The sequence below is a fragment of the Taudactylus pleione genome, unplaced genomic scaffold (genome assembly GCF_031769625.1).
Source record: "Taudactylus pleione unplaced genomic scaffold, aTauple2 ptg000179l, whole genome shotgun sequence".
In the NCBI taxonomy this organism is placed as follows: domain Eukaryota; kingdom Metazoa; phylum Chordata; class Amphibia; order Anura; family Myobatrachidae; genus Taudactylus; species Taudactylus pleione.
The window spans coordinates 25964624-25989702 of record NW_028284581.1 but is presented as its reverse complement, the minus strand read 5'-3'; the positions used below and the strand labels follow the sequence as shown (position 1 = coordinate 25989702).

The 25079-nt window shown below is 41.7% G+C and overlaps 1 protein-coding gene across 1 annotated transcript; it reads left to right on the top strand.

The window, feature by feature from the left end:
- Positions 1-6059: 6059 nt before the first annotated feature.
- On the top strand, positions 6060-24701 carry LOC148519965 (uncharacterized). Its single transcript, XM_088475934.1, has 7 exons — positions 6060-6162; positions 7847-7991; positions 9555-9668; positions 11602-11746; positions 16357-16505; positions 17093-17232; positions 24511-24701. Exons 1-7 carry the CDS (start codon positions 6060-6062, stop codon positions 24699-24701), a joined length of 987 nt encoding a protein of 328 aa, XP_088332060.1.
- The last annotated feature ends 378 nt before the right edge of the window (positions 24702-25079 follow it).

Sequence of the window (25079 nt, the reverse complement as noted above, 5' to 3'; positions counted from 1 at the left end):
TAGTAATGTACCCTCACAACTGTCCCAATCTCCACTCTGAGCCACGCTCACTTCTTGTCAGTCTCATGCTGGGAAAAAGTTGTAAACCTTATAGTCAGCGTGGATAATCAACAAGAAGAAAAGTGCAGAGCCTAATGTGCCACTGTTCCTCACCAAGGCTTCCTTAATATAGTCTGGGTCACCACTGAAGATACTGCGCGGCAGCAAGGAAGCTGGAACCCACCACAGAAGAAGTGCACAGTACCACAGCTCAGGAAATGGAGGCTATGGTACAGAAAAGACACATTAAAGGTAAGGAAATAAAGAATATTACCCCAATACTGAATTTTGATATTAAGGTGTTTTTATTTATTTAACTTTGCTTTGATTGGATTGCTAATTTGCTTTATTGATTGATTGATTTTTATCTGAACCCGATGTGATAAAAACTGTACATATTACAAAATTACAACAAATATGTATACAAGTTATTTATATATTTTCAGTTTATACAAGTTGAAATTACTATTTTTTTGTATGTACTGTATGATAAAATGCAATATAAATTTGAAGCTCAGCAGACAAATCTGTAGGTCTACTGTACATCATTAAGCTGTATATGAACCTAAAATCTAATTTATCTGAAGAAAGTTATATTACCTCATGAGGGACAATAAAGAATTCACTGGTGACATCTGCACACATCTATGGGTTCAGGGACAAATATTTATGTAGACCTTACCTAGACCACTACTGACCTGAGGGAGGAACAAATCTGGTTGTTTTGTTCTATAGTCAAAATTCCCTTTAAGTCTATTTAGTCCTTCTAAAATAATAATTTCTATTTTATAACAACTCATGGGGGTAAATTTACTAAGATGGGAGTTCTACTTAAGAAGTAATGTTGCCCATAGCAACCAATCAGATTCTACTTCTCATTTATGTAGCACCTTCTAGAACAGGGGTGGTCAAACTCGGTACTCGAGATTTACCAACAGTTCACATTTTCCAGGTCTCCTCACAGAATCATAAGTGAAATAATTAGCTCCCCCTGTGGATCTTTCAAAATGTGTGAGTGAGTAATGACTACACCTGTGCACCTGCTGGGTGACCTGGAAAACGTGAACTGTTGGTAGATCTCGAGGACCGAGTTTGGCCACCCCTGTTCTAGAAGATACTACCTGGAATCTGATTGGTTGCTATGGGCAACATCACTTCTTAATAGAACTCCCATCTTAGTAAATTTACCCCATAGTCTTTGTAATCTAACAAACAAACAAAACGACATTATTTTAGTAGTACAAATTCCACTTTACACTTGCTGTTTTCTTGCAACATTAACACGCTCTCCGTACTGCTTTATTGTTTGTTTTGAGACAGCTATTGCAAATATTTGGGTGCCAGATATTGTTCATTAGGCATAGATACATAATTTTTTGCTACATAATATCAAAGGTTGGCATTTCTACAATAATAACAGAATTCACAAGACATTCTTGACAGCTACAATTATAAACTGTAAATTTACATGACTTAGGGGTCTATTTACTAAGCAGTGTTAGGAGACAGAGTGAAAAGTGATAAGGTGCCAGCCAATCAGCTCCCAACTGTCATTTTTCAAACACACGACAAGTATGAGATGGCAGTTAGGAGCTGATTGGCTGGCACCTTATTACTTTTCACTCTGTATCCTAACACTGTTTAGTAAATAGAAGCCTTCATTTTTTTTAACAAAATATGGCTGGTATATAGTGCATGTAATACAATTAAAATAAATCTGTATCATGGGAAATCTTAGACTCAGGGCCTAATTCAGTACAAAGTGCAAGTCTACAATCGCACGCACCCGCCCGCTGCAAAAATGTGCAAATGGATGCGATCGCGATGCGATTGCAGCACTATACCAAGACGGCCCCAGCTTATAAAGCCACCCACTTCCCAATACATACATCCGCAAGTCAGCTAAAACATCGGTAATATCGGACCCATATGCAGAGTTGTGGTTGAGCTTGACATGCCTCACAGCCTGCGAAGCTTCCTGACGCCATGTAGAGCTCTGGCTGCGTATGCCGTTGCTGGGGCTTAATTATGCACGCCCCTGAAACGGCGTTCAAGCTCACAGGCACGCCTGCGTTACTTTGACCATCCTCCCTCCACCCCCAAATGGCACTTGCTGTCACTCATTTCCTTGTGTCTCTGCCTATCCGCTGCATTCGCGATCGCAGCAAATGGTTCGCACATGCGCACTGCGGTGCATACCCATGCACAGAATGCAACCATTGACCGGGTGCATGCAAACGCAGTCCTGCAACCCAAGCTGAATCAGGCCCTCAAAGCGATATGCCATCCATTGTGATGTTATCCATGGTCATATTATTGTGATGTAATCTTTGTGATGTTATCTATGATTTAATTTTGATGTAATCTATAATATCATCCATTCATATGTAAGATGTGATGTCATCCATTGTAATCTTATCCAATATAAAGTTTTCCAATGCACCCATGAAAAGGTGGCGGGTGATGCGTGTCATGATCACATTACTGTATGTGTCACAATGGGGGTGTGCCTATGTATCATGCCCCTGTTACTCCTCACACTGGGGGGTGGCTATGGCAGCGGTCGCCAACGCAACGCTCTCGGGTAGCTCGTAGGTAGCACGGCAGGGTAGCTTACCTTACGACACTAACCTCAGGGTGCACAAACCGCACTAGGATGTGCATGGCACACGATGCGGTGGCTGTCACTGCCAGCAGGCTCGCCGCTGATGGGCACTGTTTGGTGGGAGTGTGGGACCAGGCCATCCACTGTCCCACCAGCATAATACATCCAGTAGCACCCTGTTTCCCGCTGACAGCTCTCAAGAGGAATCAGAGGTACAGATTAGGCACTTTGAAAAGGGGATGTGGGACCAGGCCATCCACTGTCCCACATGCATAATATATCCAGCAGCACCCTGCCACCCCTGACAGCTTTCAACAGGCATCAGAGGTACTGTACAGATCGGGCACTTTGAAAGGGGTTGTGGGACTTGTTCATTCACTGTGTTCTGCCTGCACAAACCCTCCAGCAGCACCCTGCTCCCCACTGACTACTCTCCACGAGCATCACAGTAGAGTTCGGGCACTTTGAAGGGGGTGTGGGACCAAGCTTAGTAAATAGACCCCTTTATTACTGTATTAATAAATGCATTGTTGTTTTTCTATGGAAAATGTGGTTATTAGCCAGATTTAAGCTTTCAAAAATAAAATGTGGGTCTTCAAGACGTCTAATTTTTCTCAAGTAGCTTCCACCCCAATTAAGCTTGGAGACCACTGGTCTAGGGCTTCCCAAGTAGCTGGGCTGCCCCATCTTCTCTCTCCTCTACAGTGCTTGGAAGCCGTATCGTCTCAACATTTCCCCCCACCACATGAGACAATGTGGTTCACAAGTAGAATGGCAGGACAGTGCAGAAAAAGCGGGACTGTCCCACCAAAATCAGGATATTTGGAAGTTGTACATAGAGTATGGATATCTTCCATTGTGATATAATCTTACAGATTGTTAACTCAAGTGATGTTATACCATGTTATTAAATCTAGTTTGATGTAGTATGATCATCTGTTTTGTAATTCCTTGTGATGTCATGCATTGTGATATCATCCTTATGTCATCCATTGTGATGACATCTGTGAAGTCATCATTTGGATGCATCTACTATAATATTACATTTTGTGATGTCATCAAATTATATGCTGTCCACTGTGATGTCATCTGTGATGTCACTCACATGCATTTTAACCAATTTGATGTAACACATTGCTAAGTCATATGTGAAGTTTTGCATTGTGATATCATTTCTTGTAATATTTTTGACTGTTTTGACAACCATTATTGTTGTCTGTGATGTCATTGTTTGAATGGTCATCTGTTATGTAATTAATTGTGGTATCATCCACTGTGATGTTATCTGTATGTCAACCTTTGTGATGTCATCTGCATCATCCAATATGATTTCATTCTTTGTTATTTAATCTGTGATGTCATCTATTATGATGTCATTTGGGATGTCATCCATTTTTAGGTCATCCATTGTGATTTAATCTGCTCACTCCTGTTGGCAATTTCCAGGGTGGGGATACATTCAGACAGTTCAAACAGAACTCCTGGGCTAGTTATTTCTGTGTCGACCATTTCCATGTCGACCTTTGAACCTGTTGCTTTTTGTACCTGTCGACCGTCTGTACTGTCTAACTTTTATCATGTTAACATTTTCATGTCAACCAAATTATTGCTGACCGATTTATTGTCGACCTTTTGTATCACACCCGTTTGTATAGTGCTGCTGGTCATGTGGGCCACTCCCGCGCAGGGCCCCTAAGCAAAGCAATACAACTATAACAGGTTGTCAGAAGCAATTTCATCATGGACGAAGCCACAAGCAACAGCTAGTTGGTTGTATAAAGTAAAGTAGCCACCATCCCATATGACAGCTGCAGTGGCAAGGAATGGTCAGACCATGGCCAATTGTTTTGTAATAGTACTTACCAGAATGCCCGGTGCAAAGTGAGCCACCAAGGTCACACATCTCCTGCATCACCTTCTAGAGCTAAGAAAAGGTCTATCACCTCTGAAACAGGTATATCAAAGAATCAGAAGGAGGCTGAAGAAGATCCTTTGTATAATCCTGAGGAGATTGTAAGGACCTCATGAGTTCTATGTGTGATATTTCAAAGCCTGGCACTAGATACTGCTCCCTTCTTATAATCATTACTCCCCAATCTACCAGATATCATCATAATGCCCAACTCTGTCACTGAATTTACCTATGACCTTGTTATTCTACACGGTAGTGCTCCCAATTTATAATATGCCAAAAAGAATTGAATGGTGTAATTAGATAATATATGTACGACTCACTGCACTGCTCCCTCCTCAACTCTGTGGATTGAATAATTAGGCACGAAGTGAAGGAGAGTGCACCAATGAGCTGCTACTTTTTGTGAGTCCTTGTGTGACTCAGTCACTGACATGGTCAACAAAATGTCTGCACTTGCACTAATTCTGGTGACAAGCATGGGATAACATCCAACATTAGGGTGTGCCTGGGCAAATCCTCGACCCTATGTGTGAATGCCTATGCCACTACCTATGTGGGCCTGCTCTGCCAGGCTGCTTCATTAATATACAATGTCACCTAGAGTAGTACCCATTGGCTATGTATCTTTAATGAAATTGCCATCCAACTACCAATCTGTTTCCTTTACTTTTATTTAATACCATAACTCATCTACCATAACATATACCACAACAAAACGTAATGATAGATTGTGGCAATTGGTGAATTTCGATTGCTGCAATAAAAAATTAAAAAAAGGAATATCGCAGCATATTGATTTCAGTGTCATTCTAAAAATATAATGCAAACTATATAAATACTAATGTAGGAACAAAAATAGCTCACATTTATATGATTTGATGAGTCTTTACAATTTTTTATATTGAATTTGAATTTTTTAATAAAAAAAAAATATAATCAAAACTACAGTAACACCAAAACATGATAATGGTTTTAGAAACCAAACCAAAACTAAAGTATGGGTGGTTTGGTAATTTCTAATATTGATTTGATCACACAGAAATACAATTATTTATTCGCAAATAAAAAAAAAAGTCTAAGTCATGTGTGAGCACCTTAAATATGCAGGAAGAGAACTACAAAACTTAGAATAAAGTGTCATTTTTAAAAAAATGCTATTTGCTGTTTTTTCCAGAGAAATACACTTATATAAACAAATGACACAAGTTCATGTAAATTGCAGATTCTGAGACCATCTTACCTAAGATTACATGTTTTTCAAATACTCTTATGTTACACAAGTGTCATTGCCTGCAATAAAATTAAAAACCAACATGTATTGTGGATGTTTTATAAGGCTCATTACTAACTAAGTACAAAGTCCTATAGATAAGCTCCATATTCGTGCAGCGGACATGTTCAAGCTCATGTATAAAAGTCCTGCGTCTAGAGCCCACCAAGGAATTAAGAACTTGGAAAATATAAAGTCATCTCATCTCCGGCTTATACAGACCCGGCACAATGAAGGCATCTAACGTGTTACTGATATCCCTAATCTGTCTGTCTGTTGTGTCATATATCTGTACAGTGATTTTCAATGCCCTTTCAGCTGTGGCACAAGGTGGTAAGTACAATAGGAAATTTGCCAGTCATATACATAATTTCAGTAATTTACTGAGCTGTACAGGGAAAATACTTAATTATTGTCTGTTTATCTACTGAATTATACACAAACAACAATACAACAAGCAATTACAGAAACCAGGAAGTAAAATAGTAACATAAGGTCATGTGACATTTTACACGTTTAGAATATAATAAACTTTAGGGTAGAAGTAGGCATCCTGTGGCTTTCCATCTATTAAGGAACTACATGTCTCATCAATATCAGCCAGCTGGAAATCAGAGGCTGCCTGTATATGCTGGCACTTGTAATTCTCCACAACTAAATTGTCACTGCTTGTCCAAGCAATGAAAGTCTGTGGTTATCAATAGCACTGGCTGCTCTAAGATGTTTAGAACTTGACTCTGGGCCTGATTCAAAGCCGGACGCTCTTTAAGAGCGCTCGCTCTGATTCAGGGTGGTTTTTATTTTTGGTTGCGGCCTCCTGGCCGCTCGCTAAGCTCTGGGTGACCACCCATAGCCTTTGCGAGCATCCAGGTGATGGTCACGATGGTCGCGACCATCAGGGCTTGTGAAGAGACCCTTGTGGTAGGGTCTCGTCCGTCGCAAGCCCCAGAGAGCTTCCTGCTCTAACAGAGCAGGAAGCTCTCCACTGACATCACTGGTGATGTCAGTGGTGCCTCCCACAAACGGTGGTGCCTCCCTCCCACTGGTGATGTCAGTAGTGCCTCCCACAAACGGCAGGCGTTCCTTCGGGAACGCCTTCATTTGTGTAGCCACCCCCCCTCCCCGCCTACAAAACGGGGCGAGATGTCGATCAACATAGACAGCCGCCCCTTTTGTACTGAGTCCCGGAGTGAGAGAATTTCTCTCTCGCTCCGGGGCTTGCACATGCATGCGACGTGTGCCGCACGTGCACAGTACTCCACCATCGACCCGAGAGCGGGTCTGAATCAGGCCCTCTGTCTCTTTGTGGATAAACAGACAGTGGGCCTGATTCAGAGACGCTCGTAAGCAGCCGCTCGTTCGCTCCGAGCGATGTTCGCACAACTGCGCATGCGTATGGGTCGTAATGCGCATGCGCCAACCAGTCATTGCGGTCAGAGATCGAGCGCTCGCAAAATAGCGAGTGCCTGCTAATTTGAGTGACAGGATGAGGCGTTTGTGGGTGATAACAGGGAAAGGTGCTTGAAAACGGGGAGTGGAGATCCGAACGCAGGCGTGCCAAACGGTCAAAACGGGCGTTTTAAGGGTGTGCATAATTAACAAAGCAGCGTCATCGTCCATGTCACTTGGTTGTTTCTTAGCCTGAACTGTTCGCATGATTGCGGTAGGAGAATCCAACCACAAGCACTGCGAGCAGTTCAGATGCCTTTCGATGTACTCGATTAATCAAATAAATAGCGGAGATGACGTAGGATGCGAGCGGCCAGGGGGCGTCTTTACAAAATAGCGAGCGCATGTTTCGTTCGCTCGCTCAGACATAGAGGCGTCAACAGGCCGCAAAGAGCGAGCGCTCAATTTAAATAGCCGGCCCCTTTTTCTGAACGAGCGAGCGCAAATAGCGTCCGGCTCTGAATCAGGCCCAGTGTTCAATATATATTTTGTTTGTAGTTCTTTGATTTTTTTGTGAGCATTGTATGGGTAATGCATACTCAGTGCATCTATCTAATTAACATTTTAGGATTATTCCTCACAACCGCCAGAAACATTTCCAGCATATACCAGCTGGACGTCACCCCTGCAGGCTGGACATTTTCCATTTGGTCTGTAATTTATATCTGGAATGGTCTATGGCTTGTCTATGTGATCTCTACTCTCTTCAGAAGGTATGTTTTTTTTAAGATGAACATATGGCAAATTAAAGTATAAATATCTAGTGAGGATGAAACATGAATTTATGAAGTTAAACTTTTTAGTAATTAATGGTACAGTATCTACTAACTATATCTGCATAGAGAATTTACCCACAGTACAGTAAGTGATGTCCCCATGTAAAGCATTCAGGTGGGTTTCCCCTTATTATTAGCTTACAGGGTCTCTTCTGTCTGTGAGATATGGCCAATTGCTGATTCAGGCCAGGATGAACTTCAGATAGTGGATCTGATTCAGAGGTGGACGCAGAAGGTGCTGCAAAAGTGTTTATTGGCAATCGCCCGTCCAAAACTTTTATACAAATGCTGCTACAAAAAGTCTTTCCCTTGTGTACATCAGCGCATCCAAATGTGCAAGGACTGAGACGCCGATTGTCAGTGATCATAGACGCTGAAATATCGATTGGTGCATGTTTAGATGTACCATCGGTCGCACCATCGAGACTTTCACCACCCCTACGGCAGGTGTGGTTTTTCTGACCGTGTATGGCCTCTTATGTCAGTTTTTGAGCGTCTGTGTATGCATGCATTTTTACCGACACAACCATGACACTCCCAAAACACGCCCATCTCCAAGTGTGCCTTATGTCACCTACCAGTAACCACCCAGGAACGCCCAGACCTTTTTCAAGATATTTCTGATATTGTGCGTCTCACTCACAACAGCACCTTTGTGCATACACACTGTGCAACACATGCGCCATAGTAGTTTTTAGGGATTGTTGCACACACGCAGTAGTGGCTTCAGACACAGAACTGGCACAGGAGATGACTCAAGGAGATTGTACTCAGAAGATGTACTGAGTACACACAATGTGGATAAACACTAGGAACAAGTCACTAGAAGCAACGGATCTCTAGAACTGGAACGCTACAATAGCAAGTCGTCACTGGAAGTAATGACGTTGTACAGGCAACTTCCTGTTCTCCAGAGCCCGGTTAAATACCCTAAGGTAGCAGTCCATTGGAGGATAGTGTCAGCTGACAGCAACCAATGCTACCATTGGGTAAAGGGCTAATCAGGCTATAGACTGTCATGGCTGCGTCCATGACGGTAACCGCAGAAACCACATCACGGAGTGAGCACATGGATATCCTAGCAGACCCCAGGTATAATCCTCATCAAGTCACCCACCACCGCTCCTGGCGTCTGAGCACTCGGGAGGTCAGGGGAAGCCGATGCTGAGGTGAGTAACGGACGATCCTAGGCCACAACCTGACAAAAACATGTAATTCGTCGTTGAAATTCCACCAAATGATCCAGTATTTTGCAGTTATGAATGAGGGAACCTATTTGGAGGGATCGTCACAGGTCTGGGTACTGGGTGGCAGCACTTTTGGGTAGAAAAAATAAAACATGACAAAGTTGTTAGTTTGCTTTAGAAGACGGTAGACTAATCTATTATGTTCAGTCTTTTTGCATAGTCTTTCACTGTATATCAATAGAAAGAATAACAAATTAGATGCATGTCATACATACAGACCAACAAATATTACCATAACTTCTTTCTGTTTCAGAAATAAGCAGGGTCACATATACACAAACCCAGAAATTCACCCACCTGATTTCTTTGCTTTGTGGATACTAAACAATATCATAAATATTGGCTGGTTGTTCATGTGGGACAGAGAGTAAGTATTTCAATGTTTTATTGTTCTATTATATGGCGGTCAATGATGCTTTCTATATTATATGGCAGTCATTGATGCTCTCTGCATTATATGGTGGTCACTGTGGTACTCACTGTCATGCTCTATGTATTTTATGGGTGTAACTGTAATGTTCTTTTCATTATATGATAGATACTAATGCTCTCTACATTATATGATAACATCTGTAATGTTCTCTGCATTATATGATGGTCACTGTGATGTTCTCTGTATTATATGGCAGTCACTATGATGCTCTATGTATTTTATCGGTGTCACTGTGATGTTATCTGCATTATATAACCTCTAATGTTCTCTGCATTATATGGTGATCACTGCAATGTTCTCTGAATTATATGGCAGTTATTATGATTTTTTTTGCATTATATGGTCTTCATATACGTAGAGGGTGAGTACTATTTACTAGGGGAGGGAACCAAGCTGAATCTTTGTCACGGGGAACAGAAAACCTACTGTAGCTTCACCTCTGGTGCAAGGTGTTTTACCATTCTGATTAACCTATTTAGAAATGTCATGCAGGTTTAGGCCCAGTAGTGGTTGCTTATGGTGTATCCAGCAGTAGACTGAGTGATTAATGAAGGAGCTGCTACATTTACATTTACCAGATCTTTGTGAAGCAAGCGGACATTGTGACATCATGAACTAATGCAGAGCTAAGGTCGTAACTAGAGGTCGCTGCCCACTATCCTTGCTTTTGGCTAGCAGGGTGCCTGGAACGGCACTCTGCAGCCAGTATTGCTGCAGCAGAGCCACCCGTAGTGTATTTTGAATGCTACACACAGACACCCTGCCATGTGTACAGCTGCCTGGAGCATTTTGAAGATGCTCTGGGCACTGCTGCACTTCCGGGTGCCAGAGGTCCAGTCCCCTATACACAACGGCATGGCGTTATGTGCAAAGGGGCCGGCACTGGTGTCTATAAATGCTAAGAGTGGGTCTCTTAGAGCTTACACATTCATACACAGAGGTACTCCAGGGATGGGCTTTGTAGTGCCATTTGCATAAAGTCGTAGATGGGAGACCGTCAATAGATGCAGCCACTTCTGCGTCCACCTTTGAATCAGGCCCTTAATGCGATATACAATACTAAGGGGGAGATACAGTGCCATAACTAACTGGCACTGCGCCCTGTGCTGGCTATGAAATTAATCCCTGCACACATAGTGACTGCTGGATGGATTGTGACCATAGTACTACACCAAGTAGCAGTAATAGTCTGTCCAGCAGGGGTTGGGTATGAAACCCCGGCTGTCGGGATGCCACTGGTCAGAATACCTACAACGGCATCCCGACAGCCAGAATCCTGATACCCATAGGAACGCACGTAAATATTTTCCTAATCCCTACCCTAACCTCCCCCTCCCCGTACCCTAAACCTAAGACCCCATCCCGGGTGCCTAAACCTAACCTCCCTCCCTGGTGCCTAACCCTAACCCCGCTACCTAACCCTAACCTCCCCCTAACACCTCGATACTTACCTTCGGGATGCCAGCGGTTGGGATACTGGTGCCAGGATCCCGACCTGTTGGGATTTCGACGCCGGTATTCAGACCGTAGGCATCCCGCGTGCCATCCAGAAGTAGTATCTACTTTATAGGGAGATTTATGGTTCATAATCAGATATATTGAATATAGAATTGAAGGGTTTTTTTTAATTATTTGATTAAGCTCTCTTATGACATTACACTCAAGAGAACCTTTTTGGAAAAAGAGAAAGGCTTAGAAAACTGCTGGTAATAGCATTCAGATAAAAATACAAAATAAGGATTAGTATATAGCAGTCATATGACAAATGTCATCTTTTCAATTTAGTGGTTTTATTTTTCTATTTGTCTGATTTGAAGAAAAAAATTAACTTCTCAGTTGAATAATCTACTTTCAATTTTTTCAACAGGATCCTTATATATGCAAATGTCTTTTTAGCTTTAATTCCAATTACCTGTATCATAATGCTGCATATGTCATACAAGAATTGTTACCGCAATGCAGCCTGGATGTCACAAAATCAGCGTTTTGATCTATGGTGCATAAGAATACTGGTAAGGATTGAGAGGTCTTTTTTTTTTTTACACAAAATCATTACATACAATGAGGTTGATGCACACTGAGACCCGGTCCAGTTTGCGTAGTGTCATTTAGGAATTTACAAAAAAATTAATAAATCACTGTGCAAACCAAAGAGAAGATTTGCAGAAGGCTCACACCTACCCCAGGGCTGCAACTAGTGCTGTGTGAGCTGTGCTGATACCCAGGGTGCAATGTTGAGGAGTGGCACCATCGCTGCATTGGTGGCACTTGTATTTGCCTTGCAGGGTACCAGGATATATTTAGGTCACGACCGGCACTCAGCTTCCTGGTTCCAGCCCTCTCTTCATGATGTGGAGGTTGAAGGTTCCAGCCCAGGACACATTAGTGTCCTGCTATGGCACTGTTTATGCCCACTTGCTTCTAGAGAGGTGAGACAGATGAGAGAAGGGGCTTTCTAATGTAAGGGCATGTTCACGCAATTGCAAACAGATGCAGGCCAACACAAAGATGTATATACACCTTAGAGAGGGGATGTAGTCAAGATATCGACTATGAAAATCTAGACAAACGTAAGGTCAGCAAAATAGTGTCCCATAGAGAGAAGAGCACTGATTCTGTCATGTTAGTCGCATTGTCTGATGTGCCTAATTGCCATATCAGGATTTGTGCAGAACAGTCAATGGTCAACTATGGGCAGGTGTATATGCTTTGCTTGTCAATTTTTTATTGCAGCTATGAAGGGGATTAGCGCTATTGTGATGGTACTTAATGATGGGGTACTACTGTGATGGGGTTTAGCACATTGATCGAAGCAATTACTGTATGGTGCGGCACATAACGGGTGTGCAGTTAACCTGTGTAAAGTATTCTCGGGAATCGGTATGGGATGCCGACAGTCGGATCCCGATAGGGCTAGCATACCGACACTTGATGTTCGTTATGATAACCCTCTCCCTACCCTTCCCTCCCCGTCCCCGCACCCTAAACCTAACCATTTCTCTAGTGCCTAACATTAACCCCGCACCCTAACCCTCCCCCCACCCCGCTACTTACCTTTGCGCCATTAATATCAGTGCCGGCATCGCATCCACTGGATTATTGACTGTGTCCCTATTCTCACAGGGAAGGGGGGTGACAATGATTTATGATGGGACATTTAGGGAAATCTAACTGTATAGGTGAGCAGGGCCCTCTTACCTTTCTCTGTCTGTTATTAGCAAGTCTTGTTTTATTACTGTTTGTTCCCAATTATAAAGTGCAACAGAATATTCTTGTGCTTTATAAGTAGCTGATAATTATAATAATAGGTTCGGTGTTTGCACATGCACAGTGCTCTTCCCTCAATAGGCAACCTGTGGCACTTCAGCTGCCATGGAACTACACATGCCAGTGTGCCCTGCAGCTGCCACAGATTTGCTGTTAGGGCATGCTAAACCTGTGATAGGACATCCTGGCATGTGTAGTTCCAAAAATAGTTAAAAATGTTAGTGATGTGAGGGTTCGGTTCCCAGAGAACCGACAACAACTGAATTTAGGGGTTCAGAGTTGAACTGAGTTCAAAATTACTTTGGGGTACCAATTTGAACAGAGTCCTGGTTCGGAGCTTCCCGTGGTTTGGAACAAAGGTTTTGTATTACATATAAACCGGTCAAAATGACATCAGTTTAGCTGGTTTTTGTATTTTTTTTTTTTTTTAAATACAGATTCAAGACTAAAACCCAAACCAAACCAAAACACCAAGATGAATCCGGATCCAAATCCAAAACACAGGGGTCGGCGCACATCTCTAAAAATATACACATCTAGGTACAATATGTAGACCAAGGGCGGTATAACAGAGGAGGGGGTCCGTGTGTAAACTCTGTATGAGCCCCCTCTTCTCTTTGGTGCAATAGATTCTAGCATTGTACCAGGTTCTACTGTGCATGTACAGGTCTCTGGAACATGGTGCCCGCAATATGGTCCCGATGACCTCGCTGCTGCAAATGCGCAAATCTCCGCGAAAATGGGCACTGGGCTATTTTGCTGGTAATTTGTGCTGCTGGTGTATTGTCAATGAGGTAAATATTAATCTTGGGTGCAGGGTATATTGCCCAGGGGCCCATGTGCACTGCACACCTTTCACCCATGATGTAGGCATAGCTCTTACTGGCACCTTCTAAAGTCGAACTTCAAATCCTCAAATTAATAAACCTGCTTCATGCTTTCAATGTTAGCATGAGCAGGTCTGATTAACACAGATGCATGCATAGATCACTAAGATCCATTCATGCATCTGTGTGTAAAATGCTTGTAAAGTGTTAATTTAAATTTTTTTTTTCAATGGCATAGGGTCCCCCCCTAACAGCACAACCAGCCCCAGACTTTTCAGAGCCAGTCCTGGTTGTGAAAATACAGAGGACAAAAGACGTAGAGGTTCCCTGTATTTTGCACAACCAGCACTGGGCTCAGCGAGCTGGCCCTGGTTTTGGAAATACAGGGGACGAAATGAGTAGTGGTCCCCTGTATTTGCCATAATCAGCTCCGGACTCTTTCTAGTGGGGGTGTAATGCCACAGCCAGAGGAACCCTTTCACCGGGTCCCCCGGCCAAAGCGTTACACTTGGTCACTAATCAGCCCAGGACGGGATCCCTGGGGAGGTGGGGACCCACCCCAATAAAGAGGTCCCCCTCTCTAGGGCACCCCAGGCCTGGGCTGATAGCCCAAGGCTATCCCCAGCACCCCAGGCGGTGGGTGCCGGTTGATTATGTAAAGTGTGGTGTAAAAATAGAAATGATAATATTGTCTTTAACAATAGAACTGCAGGTCCCAGCAAGCCTCCCCCACATGCTGTTATTTGGAGTACCACAAGGGTTAGGCTAGGGGAAGGGAGGGTTAGGGTTATGCACCCCCGGGGAGGCGGTTAGGGTTAGGCACCCCCCGGGGGACTTAGGTGTAGGAGGTGGGGAAGGGGGGTTAGGTTTAGGCACTTAGAGGGGGGATTAGGGTTAGGCACTTGGGGGGAGGTTAGGGTTAGGCATCCCAAAGGGAGGTTTAGGGTAAGGGGGTAGAATAGGGTTAGGAAATACTTACCTAGGATGATCGGGATTTTCACTGCTGCCGGGATGCCGCTGTCAGGATTTGAACCGCCGGCCATACTGAACCCCTTCCGTGTGTCAATGATTCAGGCTGCTGGTGGTGGCATAATGGTGAGGGGAAGGTTTTCTTGGCACATATTAGGCCAAGGGTGGCCAACCCAGTCCTCAAGGGCCCCTGACATTAAGCCGTGTACACACTAGATGATAAGTTGGACAATTTGAATGATAACTATATCGTTATCGTTCATCACGTCCAATATTGTCCAGTGTGTACATGGTGAATGACCAACATTGCGCACTCTTCGCGGATCGTTGAAGATGTGTTTCATCTCCTGAACATGCAGGCCAACCTGACGATGTCAGGTTGTGCATGTTCAGGGATGAGGGAGGGTGCCCACACTGAACAATATCGTTAATGATATCTCTCAGTGTGTGTGCTGAATGTCGTTAACGACATTGAGCTCGGCACTGCAAGGGAAACACTAGACAATATGGCTCATGGAGCATAACGTCTAGTGAGTACGCGGCATTACACGTTTTGCAGACCACCTAGCTGGTGCACAGGTGTAGTCATTACTGTCACATTTTAAAACAAATGGTGCATTCATTTCTAATTGACACATTCTACACATTGTGGCCTGGAAAACATGAACTGTTAAGGTCCTTGAGGACCGGTTTGGCCACCCCTGCATTAGGCCCTTAATATCAACTGAGCATTGTTTAAATCACAGTTGGTGTATCTGGTACTTGGAACTCCTAACAGTTCATGTTTTCAGGACATCCTAACTGGTGCACAAGTCCTTGCTAACTGTCACAATTTAAAAAAAACTCGGGCATTCATTCCTAACAGACACATTCGACAGATCTACAGGTAGTTTGGAAAACATGAACTGTTAGAGGGTCTTTGAAGGTGTGGCCATCCCTAGTTTAAACGACATAAAATACATGAAAATAGTTGCTATGTGCATCTCTTTATGGCCACAGTCTATCTCTCTTGTACTGGCTACTTCCTGCAGGATAATGTGTCATGTCACAAAGCATATATATCATCTTAAACAGGTTTTAAGAACATGACAATGAGTTCAGTGCTCTACAATGGCCTCACAGTCACCAGATCTCAATCCAGTAGAGATTTGCAACATGAATGCGCAATTGGCAAATCTGCAACAATGTTACAGTATCATGCCAACATGGACCAGAACTTCTAAGGAATGTTTCCACCACCTTGTTATATCTATGCCACAAAGGCTAATCTGGCACCAAAGCAACCCAGTGCTAGGAGGTGTTCCTAATAAAATGGCCACTGAGTGTACATGTGCTATAAGAATGTAATATATTACTACTTGTACTAATATATTATGGATGCAGTTTCCAGTGAACAGAGATTGACCAATACCAATGCTAAATACAGGAAGTACTTTGGCAATTACAGGAAAGAAAATCAAACTATATATAGTTCAAAGAACTAGGAAAATTATTTTAAAAATATAGACTGTGGCTAGAGTTATAATTGAATGTTCAGTGGGACTGTTTCTTTTTTATAGGTACATAATGGATTAGCAACTTATGCCACATGGACATCCATTGCTACGATCATCAATTTTGGCATAATATTGAAGTATGAAGTTAAAATAGAAGAACCCAAAGTCAGCAATATGGTTCTTTGCCTTATTTTCTTTGCTGTGTTATTCTGGTAAGATTCTGTGATTTCACTTACCCAGTTGTGATGTCTGCACAGACACGTCAGCCGAACGATTGTTTGTATGCACTTACCAATCATTAGATAGGTTGGCGGGTCAGACGAACGGCCAACCCGTCGGCCACATGTGTATCCACCTTAACTTATGCCCTAAAATGTAATGTCACTGTTTTTTAAACATGTGGCTAGTATGTGATCCATCAGTCTATCCAAGAGCTGTGAAATTATTATTTTAATGTTTTGCATTTGTGTGTGTCACACACTCAGTGTGTGTTATCGAAGTGCTATTTCAGGAAGTGTCATGCTAGATAAGTGAAGAAAAAATTCACTGCAGTGTTAAAGACATAGACAAAAAGGCACAACAGCGACCTCTTGTGGTATCAAGCTAAACATGCAGCTTGAGATAGAAGTTTAATGCAATCTTACAGGCAATGCTATAATTTGAGTTATATGATTTTTTAATTTTTTTTAAAAGAAGCCAACTACCATGCGGGGTTTCTAAAATAGTTAAGCAGACTATTTTACTTGTATAGACTATAACTTTGTTGACTTTAAAGTTTACAATTGTCTTTGTGTCATAGGTTCTTGATGGAAACATTTGTTGTTGAAAAGTATGTGCGCTATACAGTTACAATTTACCCTGTAGCGATTATTGCTTCAGTTGGAATCTTTGTTGGGCGGGAGGCATCCCCAGAACTTTCTAAAAATGATATAATAAATGGTGAGTTTCTAATGAAAGTACTTTTTGTATTGATCTCAACATTTTGCTATGCTGTCAGGCCCTTCTTAATGACTAAGCCCAAAGTTATACTGTATTGCTCAAAGGAAAGAAAAGAGACCAACTCAGTCATTAATGTTACTGTACAAGAAATTAAAATGTAATTAGAAATACTTAAATATTTGTTTCGATTTCTAACCGCATACAGTAAATTTGTTCATGACTTTTTTTTTAAAATTAATGTAATATGAAAATATATATATATAACTTTTAAGATATTGGTGGACACTTGTTTGGGTTTTTTTTAAACCTGATGCATTGTAGTTACAGTTGTTTAAAATGTACAACTCTCATCTTGCTGAGTAATGCACATAATTGTGCCACAATAAGATAGCATGTATCCATGGAGCTAACAATAAAAGACACAACCAGATACTGCAAAGGGCATAGCTTTCACTTTAGGAAGAAGGGGGAATGGCGAAAATTAATTAAATAAAGAACTATTAAAAACTATTAAAACTATTAAAATATCATGTGGATCTGCACTAAAATAAACAATTTCTATAATCATTATAGGTTTAAGCTGCATAGTAACATACAAATACCACATATACTGTAAAATACAAAAATAATCGTAAATCAGTAGAATCATAAAATCATTTAGTTCAGACTTTCCAAAATGACCAGCGAGAAGAGGATATCGCCGTAATGATCTTAGCAAAATGTATAGAGATGGAGTCAATCTAATAACCACAAGTGCACTTTATGGGACCTGTATCTCCAGGCCTTGTGGTTATTACATCAGCTCCATCAATATATGATGCAGTATATACAGTATACAGTCGCGATTGACATTTGTTTCAAGGCAGTTGGAGGATCAGGCAAACTTCACGACGTCCACTCCATTGCTAAAGCCACGATGGCGATATTCTCTCCTTTCTGGTCATTTCTACATACCATGCAGAAATGGTTGTTGCATTTGGGTGGTAATATGTATGGATTACTGTCTGCGCATAGATTCTGACATATCCATTTCCTTTTTGGATGAATGATGCTCTTATGGTCTAACTGAATGAAGATTGATAAATATCGCAAATTAATTCCATCTGAGACTATTTTGAAAAACCCATCTAATTTATTTTATGGTTCCATTGATTTAGGCTTATTATTGTTTTATTTTATATGTAGTATGTATATGTTACTATACAGTTTAAACCTATTGTAAACTAATTACTCACAATCATTTTAATACATTTTTTTTTTTATCCAGATTCTTTTGCTATTCTAATAATTCCTTATTTAATTCCTTCATGCTATTTTTCCCTTATTCTTGTTGTATACATTGCTTTTTGAGCATCTTTCCAGTGTCCTATCCAATCTTTGTTCACAATAGCTATCACTTTAGGAGATGAGTACGGGATGCTGGCAATCAGGATCCCAGTGGTCAGAATCCCGACGCCGGCATGCCGACGGGTTTAGAATACCGACAGTATACGGTCAGTATTCTAACCCTCCCCCTTTTCCTACCCTAACTTCCTGGTGCCTGACCCTAACTCCCCCCCTTCGTGCCTAATCCTCCCCGCAACCCCAGGATTCTGGCGGTCGGGATGCTGGCACCGGGATTCTGACAAGTGTCGAGATTCCGGTGCCGGCATCCTGAGCACCGGAATCCCTGTGGTCGGAATATTGACCGCATACACACTTTAAATAGTGGTAGGCTGTTTTTTTTAACTACTTTCACTTGAAACAGTATTGCTGCATGAACCATTGTTAGGTGCACTCGACTTCCCCTTGACAAGCAGAACAGTGTGAAAAGCACCATACCTCCTGACTGTCCCTTCAGTTGGAACAAAGCCTTCACTACAGTCCTCCAAATTTGGGACATAAATTCACATAAATCACAACAGCTGGCAAACAATGCTGCTCTCTCCCACCTGTTTTTATTTTCACTACCTGCTGATGTTGTATTAAGTTAATTGTTGCTTCTTTGTACTATTGAATGTTAGGGCTCTCTTTGGAAAAGGGAGAAGTACTATTTACATAGTACGCTGAGGAAATCATTCCTCCTCCTGAACAGTCCACACATTGAATAAATTGCATCAACATTTAATAATTAAGCCTCCTTTCTCCTTACTTCACTAACTTTAAATTAATATTAATTCAATAAATCATCCTGTCCTCATAATCCCTTTACCCACTTGCCCTATCATTATAGCCATCCTGCTGCCCCCATTCCCCATCATCACCTTGTGCTATCACCTCCTATCATTATAATCATAATAGTTTAACGCCCTCACTATCATTAACTCTACTATACACAGTCATCATTAACCACTGTCCTCCTAACCCATCATCTTCATTAGCAGGCAATCCTACATTATCATAACCTTCTATCATCAACCTTGGTCTACCTTGGCTTCAATTGAGCAATCCCATTTGCATAGCTGGTTCTCTGACTTGGAAATGCTGCAAATGTTTGACGGCTGGAGGTTTCTCTTTCTCTCTCTCTCTCTCTCTCTCTCTCTCTCTCTCTGTGGGAAGCACTGTGATCAATTATTCAGTCAAACCCTTGAAAATGCCATTTTTGGGGGTTTAACCGTATTTTTCATAAGCGCCAGGCTACGGAAAGCATAGGATTCCGCATCTTTCGGTCGGTGGGCAATTCCATTTTCAGATGGCATTGCCCAATAAAAGCCTATGGGCTTCTCTTCGCAAAGTTCAATGAGAGAGATCCAAGAAGTGAGTACTCAAAAAAAGCAAAAATCTTTAAATCACCTCTTCTTATATATAAAATTCATTAGTCTGTTTGTTTGTCTGTCCGGTTATGCATTTGGACACCCCTGCACCTTTTGGGATGAAACCAAAGCAAGGTGGTCCAATTGGATCCTGGCCAGGTTTTAGGGGGTTAGGATCCCAGTCAGTTTGACCCAGGGAGCTTGTTCCGAGCTTTCCACTGGATGGATTTGGACAAAATTTTCACAGAGTTGTAACATCAGATCCCAGAAGACATACTAGCGGGGTTGAGAGGTCCCATTCAGACCTTCCGTTGGTGTACGCTGGGCAGAACTTTAATCTGGGGAGCCTTTTCTGGGCAGTCTACTGGATGGATTTAGATGAAAACTTCAACAGAAGGGTGGTAATTGGTCTGGGGTGCCTAATGAAGTGGTTGGGATCCAGTCTGACCTCACGGTGGAGTACACCAGGCAAAACCTTGACCCAAGGAGCCTGTTCTGGGCCTTCCACTGGATGGATTTGGACGACATCACGTAATAAAACTTAATAACATGAAGATTTACACCTGGGCAATGCCGGGTACTTCAGCTAGTAGTGAATAATGGAGCCTTTTACAAAGCCAGTAACAGCAAGCAATAGAAGAGCAGGAGAATGGTCAGGGAAAAAAAAATTATGTAGCCTGTGCAAAGTATAAAAAGTGCCTCTCTGAGACTCCATTGGCCCATAGATTACTTGGCATTAAAGGGACTCGTTTCTGATGGTAAGCAGTTGTATTTCCAAGTAGATTTCTGTAGAAAATATAAATAGAATAGGGACAAGAAAAGCTCCCCCTGGTGCTGCTAGAGAAGTATGCGCCAAAACTGTTCATTGTAATCGTAATATTACAAAAACAACACATATTTTACTTTTTTGTTTCTTATAAGGCCACAAAAGTTAACATTTTAATAAAAAAAACTTTTTAAATGCATCACTTCACACTGATCAGGTTTTATAGGAATAACGAAGATTGCTAGTTATCAAAATAGGTTGAGAACACCCTGGAATACTTATAATTATAATAAGGAGATGAATTTTGATTAGAAAGTATTCACTTCGATCATATGGACAGAAACATATCAAAGACAAAAAAAATAAATGTGTCAACTATAGAGCTTATCCGTTTCAGTCTCCATCTCTGTCACATTGTTAAAACCTAACTAAAGTCCCATATACACTGAATGATATGTTTGACAATATAAACGATAACGACATGTTTGATCGATATATCGCTCAAATCTTTCAATGTGTAAGCACGGGTCGTCAATCTGGGGATATCGTTAACGATGCCATGCTGCCGAATGCAGCATGCCCCCCCCTTGTCATTCATCGCTGCCGGCATCGGCAAGTGTGTGTGCACTTACCGATGCCGGCATACCCGCCAGGTCCAACATTGCTCAGTACACACATCGCCCAGTGTGTATGGGGCTTAAGGGCATGATTCAGATTTGGGAATAGAGTAAGCTAGAGCAAGTAGCTGTATCTAGACAACCATGTTGCAAGGGGTGAAAATACAGAAATGTGTTGCATGCGGGGTAAATACTGGCTTCTTTTGCATATAGGGCCTGATTCAAACACGCATGCGAGCGCATTGCGCTCGCAAGCGGGTCGATGGCCGGGCAGTGCGCATGCGCGGCATGCACACTGCGCGTGAGCCCCGTAGCGAGTGAATTTTCACTCGCTGCGGGAGTCACTACGAGACGGGGCGGCTGTCGATTGTGATTGACAGCTCACCCCGTTTTGTAGGCGTGTAGGGGGGTGGCTGGACAAATGGAGGCGTTCCTGAAGGAACGCCTGCCATTTGTGGGTGGCCCTACTGACATCACCAGTGATGTCAGTAGTGACTTCCTGCTCTATTAGATCAGGAAGTTCACTGGGGCTTGCGATGGACGAGACCCTACCACAAGGGTCTCGTCGCAAGCTCGATGGTCGCGATAATTGCGACCATCGCCAGGCCGCCCACTAAAGCTGTGGGTGGTAACCCACAGCTTAGCGAGTGGCCTGGAGGCCAGTGAAAAAAAAAAACGCCCCCCCTGATTAATAGCGAGCACCCCTGAATCAGGGCCATAGCCCACAAATGCTGGTCAGGCTTATTTTTACACTGCAGTTTAGATTTTCAGTTTGGACGCAGCCCTCCCAAATCTACAGTAAATCTCTGCACATTTCAAATCTGCTCCACCAGTTATTTGTTCTTTCTTACTCTATTTCCTAAATGTTAATCAAGTCCCAAATATCTTATGTCCTTAACACAGAGCCAGTTCTAGACATTGTGGAGCTCAAGGCAAATGTTCCCAGTTGCGTCCGCACCCACTCCTCAAAAAAAGATATTTTTTTTATAGATGTCGTTCCTCCTTCTTTAAAGGTGGCATGACTGATTGGTGAGGGGGCGTGTCTTTGTGAAACACACCCAATTCATAATACTTAGATATACGAATATCTAGAAACAAAAACATGTGCAAGTACAACCTACAAAAATATCAATATACATGATATATAAGTAACAAACACATTGGACACCTGTAATATATATCATCCCATCACCTAAATCATTACATATAGTATTGGAGGACCCCTTCAATATATAATACTAGGTGTCCTATGTGTTTGTTACTTATATAAAATATAGTAATTGTTTAGGTGACATGCATATGTACATGTCACCTAAATAAGTACATGTTCAAGTGCAACTTACATAAATGCTATTTTATATAATTCATTAACACATAGGACCCCTGCAGTATTTATAATACAACAGTATGCAGCTCATTGCCATAATAAAAACTAAGCTGTGTGACAGTGACACATTTAGGTGCAACTGGAAGTCGCCCCTCCTTTTTCTCTGTGGCTGAGCATGGACACCCGCCCTGGAGTTGCTGGAGTCCGGTCTTGGCTGAGGGCAGAGCAAAGGCCTATAGAAGGAGCGGCTAGGCAAGCACAGCAGCCCTTCCACACCCATTTTAGTGTTGTGAAGCCAGATCTCTGACAGCTGCCCAATCTGAGCTATGCATAGGTGGACACAAGACCGGTGACCCAAACCGCCCCGGGGAGAATGTCTTTTTTTAATATATATATATATATATATATATATATATATATGGGGACACAGCTGCGCCCTGCATGGGTCAGCTCTCCGGGTGACAGCCCTGTTAGCCCGCCCCTAGAACCATCCCCTTCACAATATGTTATTTTGTCCCCACTTTGCGAAGAATTATGACAGGGGGACCCAGGCTGTGTGTCGCCCTGCTATGGCATTATGCCCCCAGTTGGTTTAGGTTGCTGCTGGTTATTGGAAAATAGGGGGCGCTCCATGCTGTTTTTTTTTACCCTACAGTATTTTCCAATACCAGTCCAGGCTGAAAGTTCTAGGAACTGGTTATTGATTTGGGAGGGACCCCACACATTTTTTGTTTCAATTTTAATCCTTTTCTTTTTTTTACATTTAAAAGTCTGCATAGATCATAGTGAGCTGTGCAGACCTTCACCTCCGAAACAGATTCATGGTGGGTGTGCCATTGGATCTGCTGAGGTATAGGGGTTTGAAATGCAACAGGTAACGATGTTGGATTTCGAATGGCAGTCAAAATCGATGTATACTAAATTATGCTTTTTCAGACTGCAGTCCAACGTCGATGCACGTCATTGACAGTCGGTTTTGAAATAGACTCAAGACCAATTGTTAGTAAGTTTACCCCATAATGGTAAATTGATGTGAGCATAGGGTTAATATTGTATAATAAATCTGCCCCACCTGCAGTGCAACATAGTTGTACCAAGGTGCAAAGTTACTTACTCCTGTTTGCTTTGCTCCCAACTTAGAATTAGGCCCATTGTCTGACAGAAATATCCACAAAAGTCCATATTTGGAGAAGTAATCATTATGTGTTACTGTATATCCATTTGGTGACAGGATTAGTTATTCCCACTTCCCCATGATTTGTAAGATTTGCCGAAGTGTGTTGATACTTTATGGTATTTCCTATCACAACAGCCTTTGGTACATTTCAGAATACAAACATATATAGATATATATATATATATATATATATATATATATATATATACACATACATGTGTATGTACAGTATATTATATATATTCCGTTTTGAAATCTCTCACAATTTTGACAAATAATTCACTTTCTTTTAATCATAACTTACTTTCCCTAAACCACGTGTCAGTTGCTGAACATGTACACAGCATGCTGCTATTGATAAAGCATTGATGACTGTATTGTTGATCATACATATGTTTGCTGAGGTTTTTGTCATGGAGACCTATTGTACACTCTTGTTACTGGACCTTAAGAACTTCTGTATTAAAGAATTACTGCAATGTAAACCTAGTTTATAGACTTAACTTACATCATGTTTGTTTGTAGTAATACTATCAAATGCTAATTATAACGGTTATAATTAATACAAAAATAGCAGTTTCTATCAAAAAGTAAAGATTAAAACATGTTTGCGTTATGTTAATGCAGTAACATATCAAATTATATTTTTCTGCTTACAGTTGTGATCATTGTTGTGAGCGCTGTTGCTTGCCTGTTGCGGTTCACTTTGCTCTTCTGCTGTGATAAGTTAAGACTACTGCTATTTGAAAATAAGCTTGACACCTCAAAAGAAATACATGCTTCTATACCACCGATGCCACAAACCAACGGTCACACCAACCTAATGGTCATGGAAATAGATGAATCTTGAGTTCTTTCTACTGTACTCCGTAACAGGTTGACTGAATGTATTTATTTGAAATATATTTACTTTATGATAACAATTGCAGGTTACCTATTGTCCCCGATGCAAAACTGCAAATGTGCAGTAACCACTGTGTGATTGGTTATTATTCCTTATTGCTATGGTTACTGCACATTTGAACCACCTGTAAATCTTCTGAATTGCTTGATACTGTTGAAACCAGTTGTGATTTATTGTTGTGTCAATGTGGGTTTTTTTTTGCATATTTTTAAGAAAAAACAAAGAAACAAAATGCTCAAATTCTTCTTGGTTTTCATGATTATAAATTCATTTTTTGAATGACAATAAAAGTCAAATTAAGTAGCAATTTTATAAAAGGGGGTA